Source organism: Xenopus tropicalis, chromosome 1 (genome assembly GCF_000004195.4).
Source record: "Xenopus tropicalis strain Nigerian chromosome 1, UCB_Xtro_10.0, whole genome shotgun sequence".
Classification (NCBI taxonomy): domain Eukaryota; kingdom Metazoa; phylum Chordata; class Amphibia; order Anura; family Pipidae; genus Xenopus; species Xenopus tropicalis.
Genome location: NC_030677.2, coordinates 162,182,442 through 162,207,579, shown reverse-complemented (window position 1 = coordinate 162,207,579; position 25,138 = coordinate 162,182,442). Strand labels below are relative to the sequence as shown.

The 25,138-nt window shown below is 39.8% G+C and overlaps 1 protein-coding gene across 3 annotated transcripts; it reads right to left on the bottom strand.

Moving 5' to 3' along the window:
* rhof (ras homolog family member F (in filopodia)) lies at positions 1-20,701 on the bottom strand. 3 transcript variants are annotated; one of them, XM_018093167.2, is made up of 5 exons: positions 20,346-20,701; positions 10,964-11,051; positions 2,277-2,386; positions 1,329-1,448; positions 1-873 (listed from the first exon to the last, which is right to left on the bottom strand). In XM_018093167.2, the coding sequence occupies exons 1-5, from the start codon at positions 20,499-20,501 to the stop codon at positions 706-708; spliced, it is 642 nt and encodes a 213-aa protein (XP_017948656.1). In that variant the 5' UTR covers positions 20,502-20,701; the 3' UTR covers positions 1-705. The 3 variants fall into 3 exon arrangements, with proteins under 3 accessions (XP_017948656.1, XP_017948659.2, NP_001016369.1); XM_018093170.2 differs by lacking the exon at positions 20,346-20,701 and adding an exon at positions 14,330-14,374 and having other exon boundaries at positions 1,314-1,448; NM_001016369.1 differs by having other exon boundaries at positions 5-873; positions 1,314-1,448; positions 20,346-20,516.
* Positions 20,702-25,138: the final 4,437 nt, after the last annotated feature.

Below are 25,138 nucleotides of genomic sequence, written 5' to 3'. Positions count from 1 at the left end.
ATCTGACCTGATATATTTATGTTTATTTCTGCACATGTACAAGTCTTTCCTTCAGAGCAAGTTTTGTTTTTTATTGCAGGATGTGTTACTGCTTCTGATGCACCATCTTTTCTGTCTAATCAAAGACCTGCCCAGTCTATTGTATTCACTGGGACTTCACATATTACATTTTCATAAATAGCCCCCAAACAGAAAACCTACAGTTACTTTTAAATAGAAAAAAATATCAGTATTTCTAGAAATGGAGTGGAATTGTTGACAGGGCCAAACCAAGTAGTCTAGTGCAGCCCATCTTGGCCTCTCACCACATCAAAGCTTCTATACAACACCTGGAGCTAAAGCATCTAAAACACCTGATACCCATTTTTCTCAGTCTGAAGAACTTCAAAAGACTCTGCATTTTTTTTCTGGCATTTAAACCATCAATACAGGCAGCTTGCTGCTAGGCACTTAAATACTGAAATAAAACTCTGCATGAAATTTTAGGTGCATCCACCTCACTGGCGACTGTGGAAAAGGCATAAATGGCCACACAGAGTTGTAATCGTCCCTTCTTAAATTAAAAACATGTCATCATGAATAAAATATTAGAAAATGTTCATATTAAAATAATATGTTAAAATCATATTTACAAAACAGTCCTGACAGTTTAATTGAAGTGCCAGCAGTGGGAGATGGCATGGAACTGAGTTGGTACAAAGAGTCTCAGAGCAGCGAACAATTCTTCTGTTTCCTCTTCAGCTTCTGTTCTCTCTTCATAGCGTTTAGCGCAATTAAAGTGGCCTCTTTAAAAACATTGTCTATGTTCTCCCGGTACTTGGCAGAGCACTCAAGATATTCTGCAGCTTGTATACTTTTACATGTGTCTTCACCCTGTAGAGAGGGAGACAGAATGAGTAAATATGACACAAGTGCTCTGTGGACAAAAAAAACTATTAGAAATGTAACCTTTCTTCATTATATTATATTTCAGTTATTTAGGTGACGTGAAAGGCAAACAGTACAGCAATTGCATTCATAAATCAGAATCCCTGAGTAGTTACTTTCTAGCCAAGGTGTTCTAGAAACCAGGGGGACCAAACAGTGGCCCCTTCTGGCAGAGGGAATCCCCGATTAGAAGGAGCTGGAACGCCACTGACTGTCAGTTGTACAAGCTAGAAAGCACCACAGTAGAGGGCTGTTCAGATGATGGGGGGGAAGGGGTGCAGCCTTCCAAAAGTCTTACTATGGCTCCTTAATTACAAGAGCTATGCAGACTACTTGGAATGACATATTAGATTAAATACAAAATCTGCATTATAAAGTACATTTACCTGAAAATACGTAACTGGTTCCTGCTGTGCAGTCCGAAGCTTGCGTAGTCGTTCTTTGTCCTTTCTGAGGTCTGTTTTACACCCAATAAGCACTATGGGAACCCCTCGACAAAAGTGATGGACCTCTGGATACCACTGATAAACAAAGCACATAGACTGACTGAATCACTGAATCACGAGAATGGGAAGGACAGATAAGAACTCACAGTGACTCACAGAAACACTCATTTGCTCAGTATGACACAGACCCCATTCCACCCCTGGTCATCTGCTCTATATTTAACAATCTTATCTGGATATTGAAAATACCTGCAACATGACCTGGTTTCACTTTTCTATCAATCTATGCCATGCTTGCGGGTAGGCAAATACACAATTCTATCACTCTCTGTAAAGGTAGGAAGAAGTACATTTACTGCATTTCTTCCTTCGCTTATCTGAGTTTAAAGTTGCCAAACCTTGCAAATGTGCATTTTTGCATAATGTAATAAATAAATGTATTTCTAATATACATTAAATGTCTCATTTGTACCATCTCGTGTCTCCATGGAGCAGCTCTGGGAGTGGGACACTGACTCTGTAAAGTGTTCTGATTTGCCACATTAGTTGTTACATTTCTTATGTTTGGTCTTTCATTAGAGGTGGCTGTTATAATCGATACAATAATGGATACATCTCACCGATGCCTCTGACAAATGTATCAAATAATGTAGCACATTGTAGCAGCTCAGAGGAGGCATTTGGATTACTGAGCTACCAGACAAATACCAGAGAGACAAACATTAATGTTTAAACTTTAATTTAAAAAAAAAAAAAAAAAATTGGTAGCAAATAAACAAAGTGGATTTTTTTTTGTTAGCAGAAGAGGGAGAGAGAGAAAAGCAATCATGACTCATTATATATATAAGCAATGGAGACCCAAACATTGGAGAGGACAAGACAAATGTATATCTGTTCCCTTACCTTTATTAGCACATTATCAAAACTGGTGGGGTTTGTAACATCGTAACATATTAAAACCAAATTCACATCTTGATATGATAGGGGACGTAGCCTGTCATAATCCTCCTGACCTGTGACAACAAACAAAAGCAAAAATTGAAGAGATCAGCAATTTAAGAAAAGCTTGAGATTACAGGCACTGCGCTGGATTTGTTCTCATCCCCCCAGATTGAAATAATCATTTTACAATACAGTTTTATATTTTGTGGTTCACAGCCCAGAACGAAAATATGTCTGTTGCTAGTGGGTCTGGCCACTGTAGCAGCAATTACAGAATGGATCCTTGCAGCAGATCATCATTTTCAGTAGGTAAGCATTGGCAGGATGAATATAAATCTTTGTCTGCCTATTAATTGGGATTATTTGAAACCTGTCAAATACACTTTTGACCATATAATCTTTCAATCTAGAAACACCCTTAAAAGATTATACATAGCAACAATGACCTTAATCCATCTCATATATTTTAATTATATATATATATATATGTTTATCTTGGTAAAGGTCCCGGGTGAGGACCGAAAGTTGATCTAAATAAAATGAGTATCTTTTTTTGATGAAATTTCCTGGTGTGCATCAGCATTTTTTACATATTTACATTCATATATATATATTTCCAGAAATTATGCGCACTCCTGTCTCCATTAATTCACTTTATTGTAAATAGCTGCATGTTTAGTACATCAACGTTTCGGTCCTGGTCTAGGACAAGGGTTGACAATGTGAACAAGGTCGTTTTTTTCTTACTAAAAATACCTGGTGTGCATCTGTATTTTTGACCAGTGGCTCAGGGGCAACATGTTGCTCACCAACCCCTTGGATGTTGCTCTCAGTGTCCCTAAACCAGTGAGTTATTTTTGAATCCCTGACTTGGGGGCAAGTTTTGGTTGAATAAAAACAAGATTTCCTACCAAATAAAGCCCCTGTAAGCTGATAGTGTGCATAGAGGCTCCCCAATAGCCAATCTTAGCCCTTATTTGGCTCCTCTGTGAACTTTTAGGGCTCTGGCACACGGGGGAGATTAGTCGCCCGCGATAAAACTCCCTGTTCGCGGGCGACTAATCTCCCCGAGTTGCCTACCCCTGCCATCCCACCGGCGAACATGTAAGTCGCCGGCGGGATGGCAGACGCGGCGGCGCGATTTTGCGCAAATCGCCGAAAAAGCATTGCCCGCGAACAGGGAGTTTTATCGCGGGCGACTAATCTCCCCCGTGTGCCAGAGCCCTTATGATGCTTGTGTTGCTCTCCAAGTCTTTTTACATTTGACTGTGGCTTACGAGTAAGAAAGGTTGGGGACCCTGTTCTAGACCCTAAACTACTTAGCAAGTCCAGTTGGTTTGGATTTAATACTCTAGATACTGTATCTCGTGACTTGAGTGAAACAAAACCTTCCCAAACATTATGGAGGGCTGCACTGTCTGCACCCATAAATATGCGGACTAGATCAGAAGTCAGAACATTTTTATATCTTCTCTTAGAATATTGAAATTTTAAAGGAACAGTAACACCAAGAAACTAAAAAGTATCTAAGTAATTAAAATATAATGTACTGTTGCCCTGCACTGGTAAAACTGGGGCACTTTATAAGTACACAAAAGAGATCGTTCCCGCACACCCAGGCTCTCCAAAAATTGGAAAATGCTCTCAAATGCTTGAGAAAGGGGTCATCTTGCCCCGAAACGTTGCACTTCCGCAATAAAAATTTAAAGGGCTTGTTCCCTTGTTTGCAGCTCTGAGTGCCACTTGCTTTTGTTGTTGCACTTTATAAGTATCCAGTCTTATGACTTGAAACAGCAGTACCAAACATGCCATTGCTTTCTATCATGTTTGATAATCAGCACTGACCGAACAGAATAGTGGCCATCATTAGCTCAGGGATCCCTCTGAGACACATGTATGGCTCATAATGAACACCTGCAGGTTGTACACCCCTGTGTATGTTGGCACTTACTCATCTGGCTAAAGAACAAGTCATCTGGCCTGGCCTATGAGAAGTAGTTACATCCATTAGCATAGCCACAGGAATGGGACAGTCAGAGAGGCATGTGCCAGGAATAATCATTTGCTAATATAGGTACAACTCTATAGCCTTTGTTTTGCCTATAAAGTCACAACAATTTTTTTTCTATTTAGCGTTTGAGGAAGGATGGCAGCACTGCTCCTATATAAACTAGACAGGCAGGGTAACGGTGGCCATACACGCACTGGTGTACTTGTAGTCTCGGTGATCGGGCAGGACTGAAAATGTTGATCAGGTGCCTTTGAAGGTGCCCAAACTTTGTAAAGTTAACGCTGAATCATCAGATAGAGGTAAAGAATGTGATCATTCAGAGCGGACAAACAATTTTTCCTATGACCAATGGTCGTGGGAAAGATCGTAAAATGTAGCGTGTATGTCCACCTTAAAGGGGTTGTTCACCTTTGAGTTAACTTTCAGTATGATGTAGAGACTGCTATTCTGAGACAATTTGCAATTGGTCTTCATTTTTTATTACTGGTAGTTTTTTTAAATGATTTTACTTTTTGTTCTGCAACTCTTCAGTTTGGAATTTTAGCAGCTATCTAGTTGCTAGGGTCCAATTTACCTTAGTAACCAGGAATGGGTTTTAAAAAATGTGACTGATATGTGAATAGTAGAGGGGCAGATTAGAAAGATAAGTAATAAAAGGTAACAATAACAATACAATTGTAGCCTCACAGAGCAATCATTTTTTGGCTGCTGGGGTCAGTGACTCCCATCTGATAACTGGAAAATATGAAGAAGAAGACAGCAAATAAAAAACTATAAAAGATAAAAAATGAAGACCAACTGAAAATTTGCTTACAAGTGGCCATTCTATAACATATTTAAAGTTAACTTAAAGGTGAACATACAGGAGATCTGTTTGTTTTATCCCACAAAGGGTTAAGTCCATAAGCATTCGCTGTAGCATGCATGTGAATCTGATGCAATGCAGGCTACAGTTTGCAAACCATTTCCGCTCTCATCACTTATACCACAGGTTTCTTGTGTTCTGTGAGACTACAGGAAGTCTTGTAGCTGAACACTGGGCTATAACTGATGCTGGCTTGTGCCATACAAAATGCATTACTTGAGTTAAACCATAAGAGACAATACAATGTTTATACTGGTATAAATGAGAAATGGAGGTGTGCAACTACCAATTGTACTATACCTCACTAGGTCCAGACTGGAATTTAATATAGGCCCTGGCATTTCAATTAGAGAGGCCCAAACAGCCCCCCACAGGCCCAATAAGTAGTGACTGTCTATGACAGCCTTTCCTTCTCCTTTAAATAATAGCAGGGCACTAGGTTTAGATAATAAAGAAAATATTTATTTTATTAACATAATATCCCATTTAAACCCCCAAAAAGCAATGGAAGTTCCTCATTTAACCTCTGATGATATTAACATGTTTATTTAAGGTGTATATACACAAAAAGGCTGTTTCCCATGAACATCCCCCTGATCAGACTAAATATTCTATTGTCTATTTTGTAGCTAATTGTTGTGGCTACAAAATAGACAATGCCGATAATTGTCTCTGTGTGTTTTAGCAGGGTATTTTCTGGTGGTTTTGTAGCTTGGACAAGTAGCTGGCTACAATTAGCTCCGTGTCTTAGGGCTCTGGCACACGGGGAGATTAGTCGCCCGCAACAAATCTCCCTGTTCGCGATCGACTAATCTCCCCGAGTTGCCATCAGTTGCCATCCCACCAGTGAAAATGTAAGTCGCCGGTGGGATGGCACACGCGGCGGCGCGATTTCGGCAAATCGCCGAAAATGCCTTTACATTTTCGCCGGTGGGATGGCAATCCGGGGAGATTAGTCGCCCGAGACACGGGAGATTTGTCGCGGGCGACTAATCTCCCCGTGTGCCAGAGCCCTAAAGCCCTTAGCCTTTTGGTATAATAGTAATTTAATAGTAACATTGGATTTTGTTTATTAAGGTCTACAAAAATGCAGCATGCTTTTAATGTGGTTCCCCAAATCTCTTTCATACTAATGATTCTATTAAAGATGATTTAAAAGGAGAAGTTGGAATTTAATATTATGTATCCATTCTGTACCTACGGTACAAATAGTCACATAAAATAGACAACAAAATGAATCACTAAATCATCAGTGTAATGGATCCCTTTGAACTAAATGGCACGCAACAAGAAATTCGCCTCCCTGATTTCACCATCTGTCTAAACACCTTCACAGGACTATAAAAAGTTATTACAGGTCGACACAGCTGAAGTTCCTGTCAATCCTCAAGTAATAACAGGGTAACACTGTTTCATTTTATCGGAATGCATCTTCTTTCCTTGAAAATAATCCTTTTACACTGAAGAATTTATAGCCATGATCAAAGTCTGCTTCTTGCAAGCCCATATATACAGTGGTGTGAAAAACTATTTGCCCCCTTCCTGATTTCTTATTCTTTTGCATGTTTGTCACACTTAAATGTTTCTGCTCATCAAAAACCGTTAACTGTTAGTCAAAGATAACATAATTGAACACAAAATGCAGTTTTTAAATGAAGGTTTACGTTATTAAGGGAGAAAAAAAACTCCAAATCTACATGGCCCTGTGTGAAAAAGTGATTGCCCCCCTTGTTAAAAATAACTTAACTGTGGTTTATCAATTTCAATATCAATTTCTGTAGTCACCCCCAGGCCTGATTACTGCCACACCTGTTTCAATCAAGAAATCACTTAAATAGGAGCTACCTGACACAGAGAAGTAGACCAAAAGCACCTCAAAAGCTAGACATCATGCCAAGATCCAAAGAAATTCAGGAACAAATGAGAACAAAAGTAATTGAGATCTATCAGTCTGGTAAAGGTTATAAAGCCATTTCTAAAGCTTTGGGACTCCAGCGAACCACAGTGAGAGCCATTATCCACAAATGGCAAAAACATGGAACAGTGGTGAACCTTCCCAGGAGTGGCCGGCCGACCAAAATTACCCCAAGAGCGCAGAGACAACTCATCCGAGAGGCCACAAAAGACCCCAGGACAACATCTAAAGAACTGCAGGCCTCACTTGCCTCAATTAAGGTCAGTGTTCACGACTCCACCATAAGAAAGAGACTGGGCAAAAACGGCCTGCATGGCAGATTTCCAAGGCGCAAACCACTTTTAAGCAAAAAGAACATTATGGCTCGTCTCAATTTTGCTAAAAAACATCTCAATGATTGCCAAGACTTTTGGGAAAATATTTTGTGGACCGACGAGACAAAAGTTGAACTTTTTGGAAGGTGCGTGTCCCGTTACATCTGGCGTAAAAGTAACACAGCATTTCAGAAAAAGAACATCATACCAACAGTAAAATATGGTGGCGGTAGTGTGATGGTCTGGGGTTGTTTTGCTGATTCAGCACCTAGAAGGATTGCTGTGATAGATGGAACCATGAATTCTACTGTCTACCAAAAAATCCTGAAGGAGAATGTCCGGCCATCTGTTCGTCAACTCAAGCTGAAGCGATCTTGGGTGCTGCAGCAGGACAATGACCCAAAACACACCAGCAAATCCACCTCTGAATGGCTGAAGAAAAACAAAATGAAGACTTTGGAGTGGCCTAGTCAAAGTCCTGACCTGAATCCTATTGAGATGTTGTGGCATGACCTTAAAAAGGCGGTTCATGCTAGAAAACCCTCAAATAAAGCTGAATTACAACAATTCTGCAAAGATGAGTGGGCCAAAATTCCTCCAGAGCGCTGTAAAAGACTCGTTGCAAGTTATCGCAAACGCTTGATTGCAGTTATTGCTGCTAAGGGTGGCCCAACCAGTTATTAGGTTCAGGGGGCAATTACTTTTTCACACAGTGCCATGTAGGTTTGGATTTTTTTTCTCCCTAAATAATAAAAACCCTCATTTAAAAACTGCATTTTGTGTTTACTTGTGTTATCTTTGACTAATAGTTAAATGTGTTTGATGATCAGAAACATTTTGTGTGACAAACATGCAAAAGAATAAGAAATCAGGAAGGGGGCAAATAGTTTTTCACACCACTGTACGTTGTAGAAACCAGACAATCTGTAGCTCATAGAGCAATAGAGAAGAGAGACGCAACTGGGTCAGGATCCCCAGAGTAGCCACTTGCAACCCAACACTGAGCAGCATGGGAGGAATACACCACATGGTCCAGTCAGACTGAAAACAGCACCAAATTTGCAGGGAGCAAAGAACATACTGTTTTGTGTTTACCAATTTCTAGAGCTCACAATTGGGTCTTTCCAGCACATTCCCAATCTTTCCACACCAAAATAAAATTGCACAATTTAAATTGTGGAAAACTTTTCTAGCAGATAAGCAAGTTTATAACCATCCATATATATTTATAGAGCTATACATAATGATGCCTGTGTTCTTCTCAGCAACTAAAGATGCAAATGTTCTGCAGTTTATTGGCATACATAGGCATTCTCATTGTATTCTTCACTGAAAGATCTGGGATCCTAATCCTAAAATACTGACCAGGGCCTGTCTGTATAGAATGATCAATGCTATTCTGGTGGGACCAGCCTTGGTAGGTCTCACTAACCCGCTTTAGCCCTATCTACAGTTATTTTCCTTTCTATCTTCCCTATTAATAACATGGGCACAAAAAATAATCACTGGTCAGGCTGGTAATATAACAGTAATGTGCCAATGATTAAGTGCCCGTTTTTTGGCATGAAACACATCAGGCTATTCATGATTGAGATGTTTTTTCTTTAAATCAAAAACAAACATGTTTTAATTGCACCACTGTTTGCTAATAGGTTCACTCTTTTACCTTTAAGCGTAAGAAAACGATTTCAGTATGTTTTGAACAGTAAAACAAAGTCCTTGTGGAACAGAATGCACAGCTCCAGTGCCTTTTGACTGAAGAAAAGCAGGATTACCGAGTGTTGGGACATTTTCCAGCAGTGCTATTTATAGACCCATTCCCTCATAAATAAAGCAGGGTAAATGGCTTCCGTAACATATGCAAATGATGTGCCACAGTGGCCATTGCTGAATAACAGCATCGGACAGGCCAAATCACAGCACCCCTGCCAACTGGCCAGCACTGAGGCAAGTACTGGAAGAAGCCAACAAACACAGGCACTAAAGTGTGGCACAGAAATATTTTCTGTACTGTAAAGAAAAGTACTTTCCACAGACAAGGAAGTGTACAGACAGAAGCATTCACCCTTTCTTAAATTAACCTTTAAAAAGGAAGGAATACAATTATTTCAGAGCTGTATCCAATGCCACCCCACCTACATCCCTGCACTCAACTCTGCTTACTACAGAATTTGTGGGCTTAGAAATTTCAGTACCAGCCCAGAGGCTTTTATCCAAAAGTCCAATATTCAGAAAGCTCTTAATTACGGAAAGGCCATCTCCTATAGACTCCATTTTAAAAAATAAATCCATTTTTTAAAATAATTATCTTTTTCTGGTAAAAATAAAATAGAAACTTGTACTTGATTCTAACTAAGCTGCATGAATCCATATTAGTGGCAAAACAATCCTACTGGATTTTATGTTTTTTTAAGTAGCCTGGAAAACCCGACGACTCAAACATTCCGAATAATAAATACCATACCTATTTTTGGTGCAGGCCACTGCCATCTTAGCTAAAATTTCTTGTCACATGTATAACTACCTCTAAATGTGTTGCTTTTGGCACCTCATACACACAATGAAAATTTCTGTACACTCCAAATGTTGATACCTGATTGGCACAATAAACAAGGGGGAATTGAAAGTAACTCAATGTTTAGGAAACAGGGCTACTTCAAATAGCCACAGACATTTCAACTTCAAGTGAGACATTGCATGAAAACAAATATGCAATGGAATAGAATGTTTTTAACCTCAAAATACAGGGATAAAATGTTTACAAAACAAAAAGAGGAGATGAAACACACCAGAATACCACATCAAACTATTGTTATATAAGCCGCCTAACCTGTTTAGTGGAGTGGTGCTAGTAGAGGTAAATATAGAATTAAAGAAGGCATTATACATTTCCATTAAAAGAACCGTGCAAACCTGTTTGTCACATACTGTAGCTAATATGCAACAATGTCCCTATGAAGGGTGGTGGACGGGGTGTAAAAGGAATTCTAGTGAACCTAATGCAAATTTGCTCCAAACTTGTGCTAGCTACACCGGATAAGGCCAAACTTGGCAATCTTAATCAAATATGAGTTGTCATTTTACAAGTGACTGACTATACATGAATAAGCCTTATGGTGCTTTCTAATGTTACCCTTCACACTTGAACATTTGCCATTTTTGTCTGTGTTTTGTAAATAGCCTTAATTTGCAAAAGTAATTGAAAAACCATTAATTATTCACCAAAGTACATGCCAAACTGACAAATTATTGCAGCTTTCATGTATTTATTCCTCTTGACTGGTTCTTCTCTATATTATATAAAAACACAATTAGATTCCAAATTCAGACAAGCAGTAGCACAACTTAAGTGTTCCATTTCATACACATATACTTGTATAGTTTATTGGTCAGGAACACTCCCAGACATATGTGGTCCATAAATTCACTCCCAAATGTCAGTTTTACATTTTCTTGCTTTAGAAAGCTATGTTTTACATCCAACATATGTTACATTTAATTAAAAGAAAGCCAATATTACAGGTGCACAGGAGTTGCCCTTACCTGCTGTATCATACAGGTGCAGAAAAATGTCCTTGTTTCCAATAGTTATTGTGGTGGTGTATTTTTCAAAGACAGAAGGAGCGTATTGCTGTTAAGAGAAAAGCACATGAAGCACAATGAGAATAATTCGAACCTGGGCAATCTTTCATAAGAATTTGAGTCTGGCTGTAAAAATATATACTATACTATAAGTATTTATGCCTAGGGTCACTTGTTTTTAGTTTAATGGCAGATACAGCATTTCTTCAGTCGTGTGTGGCGTATTTTAGCCAGCAAAAAAACGCCCAGTACCTACCCCCATGCCATCTATGATTGACATGGATAAACACCACCTGTAAATACTCATGTTAGATGGGTGTTTATCAAAGATACACATTTGGGTGTTCTCAGGTTAGTAATTGCCGAAACCACCTGCGCAGCGTGTGCCATCCCACCGGCGACTGACATTTTCGCCAGTGGGATGGTAGTTCATGGCTGGCTGAAATACATTGAGGTCAAATTCTGTGTGCCATTAGCCTACAAATAAATAGGGTCAGTTAGGTTAATCAGGCATTTCTCTACCACCTGATGTGTGTGTAATGTGAATAATGTATAATCTCTGTATAGTGCTGCAAAATATGGTGTTGCTACCCTGTTTCCCCGAAAATAGGTCATCTTCCGAAAGTAAGGCACCCCCCCGATTTTTCACCCCCCTTGGAAAATAAGGCACCTCCCGAAAATGAGACAACCAACTAGGGCTGGGCGATAAATCGCCCAAATTATGGAATAAATGTGTAATGTATTCTTCTTCATGGAAAAATAAGACATCCCCTGAAAATAAGACCTAGTGCATATTTTGGAGGTTTAAAAAATATAAGTCAGTGTCTTATTTTCGGGGAAACACGTTATATAAATAAAGGATAATAGTAAAATGTAGATAATGGCGTTCTAAACAATAAGCAAATAGGCTAAAAGAAAATAAAAAGCAAGTCATTAAAACATTCCATATTTTCACATGCACTATTTCTCTGTATGTAGCGTGAGCTGCCTGAAACCCAAAACATGTCCGGTGTTTGATGCTGCTGTTGGTTCTTATGCTGTCCTAATAAAGATTCATAGCCAAAAAAGGGAAAGTTGTGCTCAACCACTATATTTTCAACCATTAGGCAGGGATGCAATGAGGTTGTGACCACAAAATACATATAGACAACAACAAGAAATCCTCTGCGCTCACCTATTATCAATATATATAGAACTTTAAGCTACCAAGGAATGCCCTCCCCTTTGAGCAAAACAGGGATTTTTGTCCATATATTGCAATAAACTTCAAGCTGGCCAACTACGTCAAAGTCATCCCTTCTGGCCAGTCCTACACTGACTTATCTGATTCATTAAGAATTCTACTGCTTTAATATACATTTTAGTAAGTAAGCTGCAGGTAAAACTTAGTCCCTTTTATAAATGTATATTGAAGCAGTAATTACTTTTTTTTAATGAATCGCATAAGTAAGTGTAGGACTGGCCAGAAAGGATGACTTTGATGTAGTTGGCCAGCTTAAAGTATATTGCAATATAAGGACAAATAATCCCTATTTTGCTTAAAAGGGAAGGCATTCCTTGGTAGCTTAATGCACAGAATGTCTTAATGTGCTATATATATATATATATATATATATATATATATATATATATATATATATATATATATATATTTATATATATATTGATTGATAATGGGAGAGTGCAGATGATTCCCTGTTGTTGTCTAATAAGTAACAAGTTTTTAACTTAAGTTTTGGATTGATTGTAAAATCCCCACATAACATGCTGGCTATACACCAGAAATCATCCTGTCTATGGCCACCTTTGTTTTACACAGCAAGAAAATGAATAAACAAGAATTTGGTGACACTCTCAAAAGGCTCGGGACTGAAATGCATTCTAGAAGCACAGTGATTAATTGCATACATAAAAATGATTTATTGTATGCATTCTAGAAGCACAGCTATCTAAGTGCAAGTCTGTAAGCATGGAAATAAAGCTATCCGTGACTGTAATGGGCTTTGTTTGGATTGTGCTGGTGGTCCCAATTATAGTTCTGTTATGCATAAGAAACCAATGCCTATAGAAACATTAGTCAGGGTGCGGAAAGCTTAAAACAAGGAATCCCTGCAAACACATATACATTAATAAAAGCAAATGACATAAGCATCCTGGTTTTCATAGCTGAAAGCACAAGTTCTAACATTTTATGGTCAATTGGAGAATGTTAGAAATCATTTGGCTTCTTTAAAATATAAGCAAACATTAATGATTTTGTACAACCACAATTCAGGCCAAGCAGGTTTTTCCATTTAGAGCAACACCTCCGTGTATCTTGCCTACTGCTGGTTTCTACCAACATGTGTGGGCTGATTTTTATAGAACTGTAGCAACTATAAACACATCAAACCACCAAATATATAATTTGCTCTGCATGCAGATATTTGTTTCTTAACAATTCTTTGCTCTGTACAGTATATACAAAGCAATGTGTCTTGATGCCATGCAGGTGGGGAAGAAGGAAGAATAATGCATAACATGTATGCCGTAAACACAATAGTCCATATTTGTTAGTGTGAATGCAAAATTAAATGTTAAAAGGGCAAATATATAGGTGCACCACTCTGCCTTGCAGATGTTTGAGATATTATCTCAATTAACTATAAAAAAACAGTAACAAAAATAAAGTGAATAAAGAATTATGCAATAACAGTACCAGTCATTCCATTTCCATATTTGTTTTGTTTGGAACAGAGGGTTTTTGTATGAGTATGTTTATCTGCTCTCTAATTGCAAACAGCTCTAATTGGCACAAATTCCTATACAATGAGAGTAAAATACACTACACTATAACGGTTAGCTAGCTTTAAGCCGTTGTACAAGCAATTAAAAACGATGTACCATTTCTGAAACAATCTCCACTATCCCTTTCTCAGCACTCTGACTCCTGTATAAAAAGTGAATGAAGAGAAGCAAAGTCTGATTTTGATTTACAGCAAATACATCATTGGTGTGGGCTCCCTTTGCCTAGACAATGTATTAAATAAATCTGACTGACTATTGCATGTTTATAGACATTCTGCATGTAAGCCAATGAACAATATTCTACCTCAACCACAAGAATTATGAATCATGCAGAACAGAGGTTTTTTCTAAACTCAAGGGCAAAATTGTGAGCACTTTAGTGCTGTTCACAAAAGTACTTGCACCTAGATACACTGCTTGAAACATGCTCCTAGCACCAAGGCTCCGATTCAGCCAACTACAATAAATTGTGTGTAAGATGCAAAGTAAAGGGCGCACAGATGCAAAGTAAAGGGCGCACAGATGCAAAGGAGGCCTCACCTCGAGGAGGTCTGATTTCCACGGTTCCATATGTTTGTTATACCTGCTCATATAACTGACTTGGCAAAAAGTTTTCCCCCCTTATCTTTGATCTAAGCTAAATAGGGCAGTCATTCTGAGCCCATTAAACCCAACAGCATTGTATGTATAAGTGTGTTTATAATGCCAGATAAAAATCAGTCCCAACTACTATGTCAAAAGATATTCTAACTACATCATTGTATTTAAATTACTGCAAACTCAAGTAGCTTATCCACCGAGGACACAACAAAAATTCATAGAAGCAAAGGCAAGAAATTTTTCTCTCCCAAACTGGCCAAGCAAGTCAGTATCAGGGACAAGACCACTTCCTGAATGTGAAATATTAATACACTCCTTTCAAGTTTGTGGTTAACAAAAATCACCTCTGAGCAATGGGCCGTGCATGGAAGAAAGACTTGCAGTACAAATATTTACATTCTCAGAATTCCAAAGTGGACATTCATTACAAATGCAGCATGGAAGTCAAGCTCATGGCCTTTAAAGTGTTTTCTGACCTCAACCAACCTCATCTAGCTGGAGTGCTAGGAACTTGAAAAGTCATGGAGTGGTAAATATAGGCACCCAATATAGGGCCTGTGCCTAGGGCAGCAGCTTTAGAGGAGCATCGCTCAATTTTCTATACAGAAAAAAACCCAAAAAACAGCCTTCTGCTATACAGGTAAATCCTATGACAAATGATGAGGAGAAGGTGAAGGTTTCCCCACTCTCTCAATCAGCACATGCACCAATTGCTGAGGGAAAGGGGTGGCCGGAGATCCGCTGCCTGGGGAAACCTTGGACCTAAATACAACCCTGCAGTTGTGGCATACAACTTTTTCTGTAAGGACTCAATCTTCTTGCGCCAAGGTTATGACTGCGACTGCCAGGCCCTCTGGTTATCGCATTTATAGTGTCATGATTACTGAACAGCTGTTATAAAAATAAAAAGGTTTTACTTTTGCTGAAAATAGTATGTAATTGTGGGTGAGGTAGTGTAATTTTGGAAAGAAAAATAGACTTCTGAACAAGGGTCATATTTAACTGCATTTACACTACTAATAATAGGATCTGAAATGCTCATGTAAGTGTAATGGCACACACATTCACACACACATTTTTTTTAAATAAGGCGTATAGATCAGAAATGTATGATCAATGGCCCCACTGCACCTAATACACCTGGTGGGGCTTTGCTTACACTACACATAAAAGGTGGCAATAAAAACCTTCTACAGAATTGATCTTACACACCATCTTTTAAAGTGTTTACAAACATGTGCTGAGCACAAAAAAATGCATATATTTCATTAATATTTAAAAAAAAAACAAAACAAAAACAGGCCAAAGCAGGCCAAACACGCACCATAATAATTGTATAATTTTTGAAACGTGTGTGGGCTCTGAATAATTGTCCAGACAATTTTCATACTGTGGCAGGTTAGAAATGTTCTATTGGATAACAATAATATCTTTGCATGTATATATGACGATATCCATGGGTGACTATGACATATGAACAAAATGCACACATCCACAGAGGATCTTTATGTACGTTTGTCAAAGTTTCACGCTTTAAAAGCCACAGTTTACTCCAGCAAAAAAACTTTCTCTTCTTCTTTTCCTGATGTGCTATTGCCAATAGTATGGCAAGTGTTGCTCTGTATTTGGCATTCACAAATACTGGACTCATTCTAAAACAAAATCTGTTTTTCGAAATAGAAACTGACTCAATCCATGAGCCACTACTATTTCCGGAAAATAACTTTCATACAATTGTTGTCTGCCAATTAATGACCAGGACATCTCCTGATTTGTTATCTTTCCAACTTTAATCCTACAATTTTAATCTAAATGTTAGTTTTAGATAGCTGAATTAAAATGTATGATCAATTTGTCTGAAATCTAAATGTGTATGGCCAGCTTCTGAATGTGATGAAACACAAATGCGATAGAATGGAGATCTAAATGCTCATAAGTACAAGCAGGCATAATATAATGGAATAACTTAGTTGATGTGATAAGGTGATCTCAAACCTGTGTCTCAAATGCATAAAAAAACATCTGTGTGTAAGTGACACAGGCAACAAAATATCAAAGAACACTGCACGAGGCAGTAATCTTCTGCTTAAAACTAACTGAATCCCATAATCATACAAAAAAAGATCAAGTGGAGTAAAATGAGGATCTGATTTGAGATAAAAACCAAAAAAGATGGGCAAATGGACACAGATCAAACCTACTGCAGGGTAAAAATATTGGTTAGAAAAAGCAGAACCATAATTCTAAGGTAAAGAATATTTCACTCAACAACACACCTTTTATACAAGAATAGATGTGCATACGAGAACAATTTCTAAAACATGAAAAGGGGAGGGTTCTGTAAAATGTTCTGAGATGTGACGGTACTAGGCTGTGCCTTGCAGTTAGACAGCTTGCTCACTACAGCAGTTCACTTGAGGTGTGATGAACAGCCCAAGAATGCACGCTGTTTATCTAAGAAAAGCAAAAAAAAATCACTTATGGCCTAACTCTTTCACTGCTTTCAGACACTTTACATTGAGATGAACGGGGTGTGGCAACCCCCACCAAATCCGTCTGAGTACTGATCTTTCACAGCTGCAGACCAAGCATCTGTGAATGCAAATAAGACTGTATTGTAAGCATATTACAGAACAAGCAGGTGTTGTGTGACTGAGATATGCTATGCTCAGTCACACGATAGACACTTGTGTAAATAAGATATGGGGCATAATTAGCCCCATCTTTCAGCAGCCCCTCAGTAAATAAACTCTTTTTTTCTTGTTTGAGTGGCTTAATCCTATTTAGTGATTAACCAACAGCCACTGTGTCTGTGAATCTTTACAGTAATACTTCCCCTTTTCTGAAAGAGCAGATTGTAATCATCACACATTGCCTTCCTTGGTTGCAGAGACGAGGTAAATGCAGATAAATGTATTGCTCCGTTTGGAAAACAGCACAGAGAGCTTTTGTGTTGAACTATCAAATAATGCAAATTGTTAGTAGATACGCTCCTGTCATTGGCACTGGGTTTCCCACATTTAAACAAGGAGAAATGTACCATATGGTCTTATTTTTTTTTTAATATCTATTTTTACTCTTATACTTGGGCACATTTTTCCCCAAGGATTGTCAAAAACAGCTTATAGCCAACACAACATTTATTATAAAATAAATGCAACTCAGTCCATAGGACATATCTGCAAGCCTCCTAATGTTGATGAACCACAACTCCAAATATTTTATTGACAGAGGAACTCAAGAAGCCAAGCGCATATTTACAGGTGGATGCCATAATGTGCACTTTGACTTCATTATTCTCTTAATGTATTCCTGCGTTTTAAATTTGCTGTGTGGTGTATTCCAGTGCCTTCCACAGTGCAATATGTAGGAATGGTTACGTTCATTTGCAAATAAACACAATGTAAATACAATGATTTGCCTTGCCTCTGTGTCTTTGATCCTATGCCCAGTATAGCAAGGAGTTGGACCACTGGCTACAAGCAGAGTTGCACTTTCCAGATGGGACACAACATGAAGAAATATTTCACAAGAATCAATGCACAGTTGCAATTGCATATTGTTTTGAAACAATAAAGGTAGAGCCATGCCTGCTTACAATCTAAAACATATGCATTACAGCAGCATTTATTGGTTCTATAAAGTCTATACTATGTGGGCGTTGTACCCACTTGCTCTACCGCGGGCAAATAATAGTAGCCCCAAGTTGCCTTGTGAGGATACTTCCAGCTACTTGCGTGTGTATCTCTGGTGAGAAAGCATTTGCAGGAGATCAGTTGCCCACGGTAGAAGAGAATTATCACGGGGCAACATAAAAGAGGCATTTCTTGTTTCTTTTGGCAAACCACGTGAATACACACATATAGATAGCCCCATAGATAACTATAACAACTACTTTAGACTGCTAAGGGCAGTGGCACACAGAGAGATTAGTCACCCCTGATAAATCTTCACTATTTCGGGCAACTTATCTCCCCGACATGCTATCCCACCGGCAGGAATGTTAATTGCCGGTGCAATGGCATATGCGTTGCTTTGGTTTTCCGAGGTTTCCTTGCGAGGCAACTTCGGGCAACCAACGCGATGCGTATACCATCCCACCGGCGATTTACATTCTTGCCCTTGTGATGGCATATGTCAGGGAGATTAGTTGCCCGCAATAGTGAAGATTTATTGTGTGCGACTAATTTCCCCATGTGCCACTGACCTTAAAGAAGTATCTCATCTGACATGGCCCTCAGCATACCTGTCCCTTCCAACACAAGAAACAGACAGGGTCGGACTGGGGGGTGAAGGGCCCACTGAGGCTCCTCCCGTCCCAGGGGCCCTACGGGTGCCCCCAGCCGAGTGGGTCCCCTAACCCTCCTCGCAGGGCCCCCCACCCGACGTCCTCCCCCTCGCAGGCAAATTTGACGCGTCAGGGGAGGAGCAGACGGGAGGAGGGGTGCTGGTAAGGGTCGGGTCTGGGCCGCCGGGGCCCAGTCCGACCCTGGTAGCAGACACATTTTTTTTTAAGACAAAACATGTTACACCTGAAAAGGTTCTCTTCATTAAGTGTTTGCATTTCATCCTAAAAACATTACAGAATTCCGGTTCTACAACCTGAGAGGAACATGTAAATACCTGCAAAACCATTTGTCTTTGTTGATGTTCCTTAAGTGACAAAATAGCCACCTTTACAACATGAATACAAAAGGAAACATTTGCAATTCTAAATACCAAACCATTTAGTGAATCATGTGGAATTCAGGGCACCCTCTGAAATGAATCCTTTAGTATCACTACTGGTTGTAGGAAAATCCACAGTGACATCACATGTATCACAAGGGCTGGCACACATATACATTGTACACTGTATCAAATAATGACATATCTGTGAGTGTAACAGCATAGCCACTCCTATAGACATAGATTATTCTCAGATTCATGTAATCATTGAAATTAAACAGCCAGCATGAAAGCACTGCCTTTTTGAATATCTCCAGACCTAGTACAGGTATTGTATCTATTATCCAGAATGCTTGGGACCTGGGGTTTTACATATAATGGAACTTTTTTCTAATCTGGATCACCATACCTTTAGGGCTCTGGCACACAGGGAGATTAGTCGCCCGCGACAAATCTCCCTTTTTGCGGGCGACTAATCTCCCCTTATTGTCATCCCACCAGCGAAAATGTAAATCGCCAGTGGGATGGCATACACGGCGCTGCGAATGCCATCCCACATTTTCGCTGGTGGGATGGCAATAAGAGGAGATTAGTCGCGTGCGACTCCCCGTGTGCCAGAGCCCTAAGGCAACTAAATCGATTTAAACATTAAATAAACCAAAAGGATTGTCTTGCCACCAATATAGTTTCATGGGCTTAGTTAGGATCAAATACAAAGTTATCTTTAATTATTACAAAAAAAGAAAATCTTTTTTTTTTTTTTTTTAATTTGAATTATTTAACTGAGTGTATGGGAGATAGTAATCCTGCAATTTGGAGCTTTACCCTGTTGCTTAACCCAATATTTGCTTTTTTCTGCTGCAAACAAGGGACTCACTCACTAAGTGGAATACTGATAAGAGGCTGCAGTCACATAGGGCAGTGGTTGGCAGACTATTTTGTGCCCCTTTAATGTCAGGCCCCCATTTACCTAATAACAAGGTTAGAGATATATGAAAGCATTTTCACACAAGTCAATATGTAACAGTTCCCAGAATATCTATGGAAGGAAATAAGGGTTCACCCCAAACCACAGACTAATTATACCTTCAAACTGGTATAAAATGCCCAACTCCGGACTTCTTTGCAGTAGGACAAATGACAAGGTGCGAGGGGATGTAATAATTTAGAATCATAAAATCTTTTTTTTAAATTAGGTTTATTATAAACTATAATCTGTCTTTAAGATCACTTTAAGTGACCCGCCAACAGTGAAGTTCCCGGGATAATTTTGACTTGCGGTACCCACCTCAGGGAAGGATCCCTTTGCATACACCATAAGCAGAGAAGTCTTGCCACAGCCTCCGTCTCCAACTATAACTATCTTTACTTCCCTCCTGCCCTTCTCCCGGCTCTTGCTGGTGTCTCTTGTCCCGTTGGTGACAGTCCCGTTTGGTTGTGTCATGGTTTCTTCTGCGCTCAGACTTAGTCCATGAGGCGGCTAGGAAAGTACCTGCTGCAATTCCACCACACACCGGCGTTCTGACAGCTAGCAGGCTGTGAGGAGCGGCCCAACTCACATTCACCGCTCTCATTGGTCACTTGGATCACATGATGACAATAGCCTCCCGCCCTACAGTGAGCTTTCCCTACCTGCTGCTTAAGCTGCTGTCAGCGGGAAATGATTATTTTTGGTCCTTGGCACCTGAAGATACGCCTCAACTGGCAGCGCTGTAGTAAACGAGTATTGGGTAATGACTCTGCATTTTTTAGTTTGTTTTCTGCTGGATAAGCACATTTCCTTATGGGTTTGTTTAAGGTTTTGGGCAATGTAGAGCCGCCATCAGTTATTTTAGCGCCCAATACTATCAATCTAGAAGGGCGTTGCCACTAGTGGGCGCAAATTATTAGCCCATTGGATGCCTGGGTCCTGGGACGTTGCCACATTTCTTTTTCATACTAGCCCTTTCATGTTTATATTAAAATACCAGACTTCACCCAAGTCCCTCCCCCACAGCGCTGATCTCAGGGCCCAATTTGCTAGGGGACCCCTGCCTACAGTAAGTCCTGTACTCCCGTAAACGTTGTCCTGGGGCAGAGGCATAACTGGAAGTTACTGGTCCCACCTATATGTGTGAGTTTCCTGTACCCCCACTAATGGTTTCCCTGGGGCAGTGGCATAGCTAGAAGTTACTAGGCTCCCTGTTATGTGTGAGTTTTCTGTATCCCCCTAATGGTTGCCTGATTCCTGATGGTGTGGACACTGTACTGTACTGTACTGTGCTGTACTCAGGGCCACCATAAGAAATTACGGGGCCCCTCACAACAAATTTTTCTGGGTCCCCCTCCCACCAGTACAAAGGACTCACAGACATGAGACATTGGTAGCCAGCAGTGCCCCAACCCTAGTACATTGGTAGCCAGCAGTGCCCCCCCTAGTACATTTGTAGCCAGCAGTGCCCCCCCTAGTACATTGGTAGCCAGCAGTGCCCCAACCCTAGTACACTGGTAGCCAGCAGGGCCCCCCTAGTACATTGGTAGCCAGCATTGCCCCAACCCTAGTACATTGGTAGCCAGCAGGGCCCCCCTAGTACATTGGTAGCCAGCAGTGCCCCAACCCTAGTACATTGGTAGCCAGCAGGGCCCCCCTAGTACATTGGTAGCCAGCAGTGCCCAACCCTAGTACATTGGTAGCCAGCACAGCACAGCCCCCCATGTCTTGTTCAGCTCCTCCGGCGGCTCCTCCGTTCACGATAGCACTGCACTTCTGAGAGCCGAAAGATGCCCGGTCCTTTTATAAGGTTGCGCCCTATGCGTACTTATGTACATGTACGCATGGGGCGCGACCAATAGGATCACCCGCTGACCACCAATGACAGGGCACGGAATTGATTTGAGGGGGCCTGAGCTACTAAGAAAACTGTAGCACCACCAGGCCCCCTTTTAAAGTTAAAATCGTCCGGCCCCGGGACAACTGTACCCCCTGTGCCCCCCTGATGGCGGCCCTGGCTGTACTCATACCAAAACATTTAATAAAGTTATTTGCACCAGTTTAGCATCTATTTGCCCAGTAACTAGCAAGTTTCGGTGTACATAATTTCCACCGGATATGTTTTAAGGTGGCCATACACACTAAGAGGGCGGATCTTCTCCCGATATTGGGCTACTTCGGTTGTTTGGCCTTTGGAATCCGTCGGTTTGGGGACCGCATCAACAAGCTGATGCGGTCCCTGATCCGACTAATTTTCAAACCTGCCGATCGAGACTGCCCAATTTCAGGCAAGATGTCGGTCGGGCAGGCCCATCATTAGTGCCCATACACGGGCCGATAAGCTGCCGAATCGGTTTAAGGGACCAATATCGGCAGCTAGAATCGGCCTGTGTATGGATACCTTTAGAATGCTGTCGTTGCAAGTGTAACTTGTATTTATCTATTATTAATAACCCCCTGTTGTATTAATTTATTGTTCTACTGTACAGTGCTGCATACATAAGCAGCGCTTTATAAATAAAGATTTACATACATATCCATCACACGCATTAAGAACCACATTAGTGTCTCAATCGCTTGGCTCAAGTTCAAATCTAAGGTAGCCCTGGAATTTGCACACTTTCAGGCATGCTTAATGGATGCAAACTACACATTTCCCAAAGCTGTGTTGGTACCTTAGCTGCCTCTCTCTTTTTAGCTCCATCGACTGCACTCAATGTCAATAGCAAACCCCTCTCTAGCTACTTATTTTCTCTCCTCCAGTATTTCATTACACTCATGTTACAGGAGGAAAGGGGGCAAGGGAAAGAGGCGCAGTGTTTGAGGCTGCTAGCCAAACATGGAGGTGATAAACAGATATAGGGGCATTCCTTAAGCTGGTGTTCCTCTAAATCTCTGCTGATTTTACAGGAGGAAGTTGGCAGATTTGTTATCATGCCCCCCCTTCCTTTGTGACAGCTCTGCGTGACTATATCATTACTATACCTGGAATCTTTCACAGTCACATGGTATTCATGTTATGATCATAAGATCTGCAATATTCCCAGTTCCCATAACCATTACATGAGGCAGTACATACTAATTTAGATTTCCCTACAAATGGACCATTTATTTAAATCAAGAATTGCATGACTGTTCCAATCAGAATTCAAGTAGCCTGAAATAAACATATGCACTCATACGGAAATATCAGCATTAGCTTCAGCTTAGTGCAGAAGTACTCACATCTCTGCTGAGTGTCTCACCCATAGGGGCTAACATAGGATCTACCATTTTCGATTCTTTTTACATTTTATTTTGCCATATCAACATCAACACCTAATTAAATGTATCTTAATAAAAATAAATGCTCAGTTTAGGGTCTATATTTGTGTTGCAGCTGATGACTGAGGGTACCTAAACCTTTCCAAAACGGAAAGAACTAATCAATAAAAGCCTCTCTTCCGCAGAAGGATTGACTTAACACTGTAAGTGCCATGTCTACGGCACTTATCTTGAAGCTAACACATTCATTTTTTTTTAATGTGTTTTAGAAGCCTAGTGATCCTATTAAAATACATTGTTGATTCTAGTACTGAGCTGACGTTTGGAGTCGGGAAGCAATTTCCCCCCCTATTTAAGGCAATAGTACCTAGAAATAAATTCTGTTAGCAAAAGGTTGAATTTAACATGTCCTTTTTCTAACCTTCACAACTCTGATTATGTAACCACTATGTAACCATACATTCCATGGCAGGCATGATGACCTAAACAATACAGACACATAGCAGTGATGAATACTAATTTGAATGCCTGGTATATTATTGATTCATGAGTTGAGAAATAATTTTTGCTCTAACAATCATTGATTAATGCTTGATAGAGGCTACTGTTATAGGTGGCTATAAGCTATTTAATTTGCAATCTGTAGTGTCATTACAATGTTTTTCTTACAATCTATAAGGTGGGAACAATAAGGATTTCAGTAAAAAGAACTTGCACGGTACCATGACAATGAGATTGCTGTTGGGCCTCTACAATGCCAGGCCTAATTTTGAATCTTAGTTTGAGCCAGGCTATCATATTAAATTCTTTCATTTTACAAAGAAAGAGGCACAGAAAATTTGCAATTACAAGGAAAGCAAACCTATAATTTTTCTAAACAGCATTTAAAGTGAGTAACAGAGCATGCAACTTTCAGAGAAATATCCCACAACATTAAGACATTCAGTTTCTTATATATACCGGTATCGGACCCCTTATCCGTAAACCCGTTATCCAGAAAGCTCCGAATTATGGAAAGCCCGTCTCCCATAGACTCCATTCTAATCAAATAATTCATAATTTTAAAACCGATTTCCTTTTTCTCTATAGTAATAAAGCAGTACCTTGTACTTGATTCCAGCTAAGATATAAAGAATCCTTATTGGATGCAAAACAATCTTGTTGGGTTTAATTAATGTTTTATTGATTTTTTAGTAGACTTAAGGTATGGAGATCCAAATTATGGAAAGACCCCTTATCCGGAATACCCTTGGTCCCGAGCGTTCTGGATAACAGGTCCTATACCTGTATAACTTAAAAATTTAATAATTGTTGCATGGTACCATAATATGTAATTTTACCTTTACTAAAGGACCCCTCTGAGGTTCCCCCTCTGAACCTATTTATTATTATTTTTGCCAAATGTGGTTCCATCTCTTTTTTTCAGAAATCACTAATTATAGAAATCACTAATTATATCATAGTCTCAACCATAGTTCTCTGAGAACTACATTTTAAAGTAGCAAGTGCTACGAAAAATTATTCCCATGGGTGCGTCTTGCCAAATGAATCCTTTGTTGGCTGCTGGCAAGTCCCATGTGGCCTAACTGCACTGACTAGCTAAGGGCTTTTGAGGCTGGAAGCAACATCAAATGGGACGGCAAACATCATGTTGCTTACTCTTTGCTGGGGATAATTAGTCTGTAGTGTCAGTATGGGTAAGATTTAATCACAGGGACAATATCACAATGTTCTGCCTTCTGTGATAGATATTGCTTCAGTTTAAAAAACACATTAATAGTCTGTTTTTGGAAAATGACTTGGCAAAAATGTTAGCCCACAATTGCAATTGCTCATTGAGGAACTCT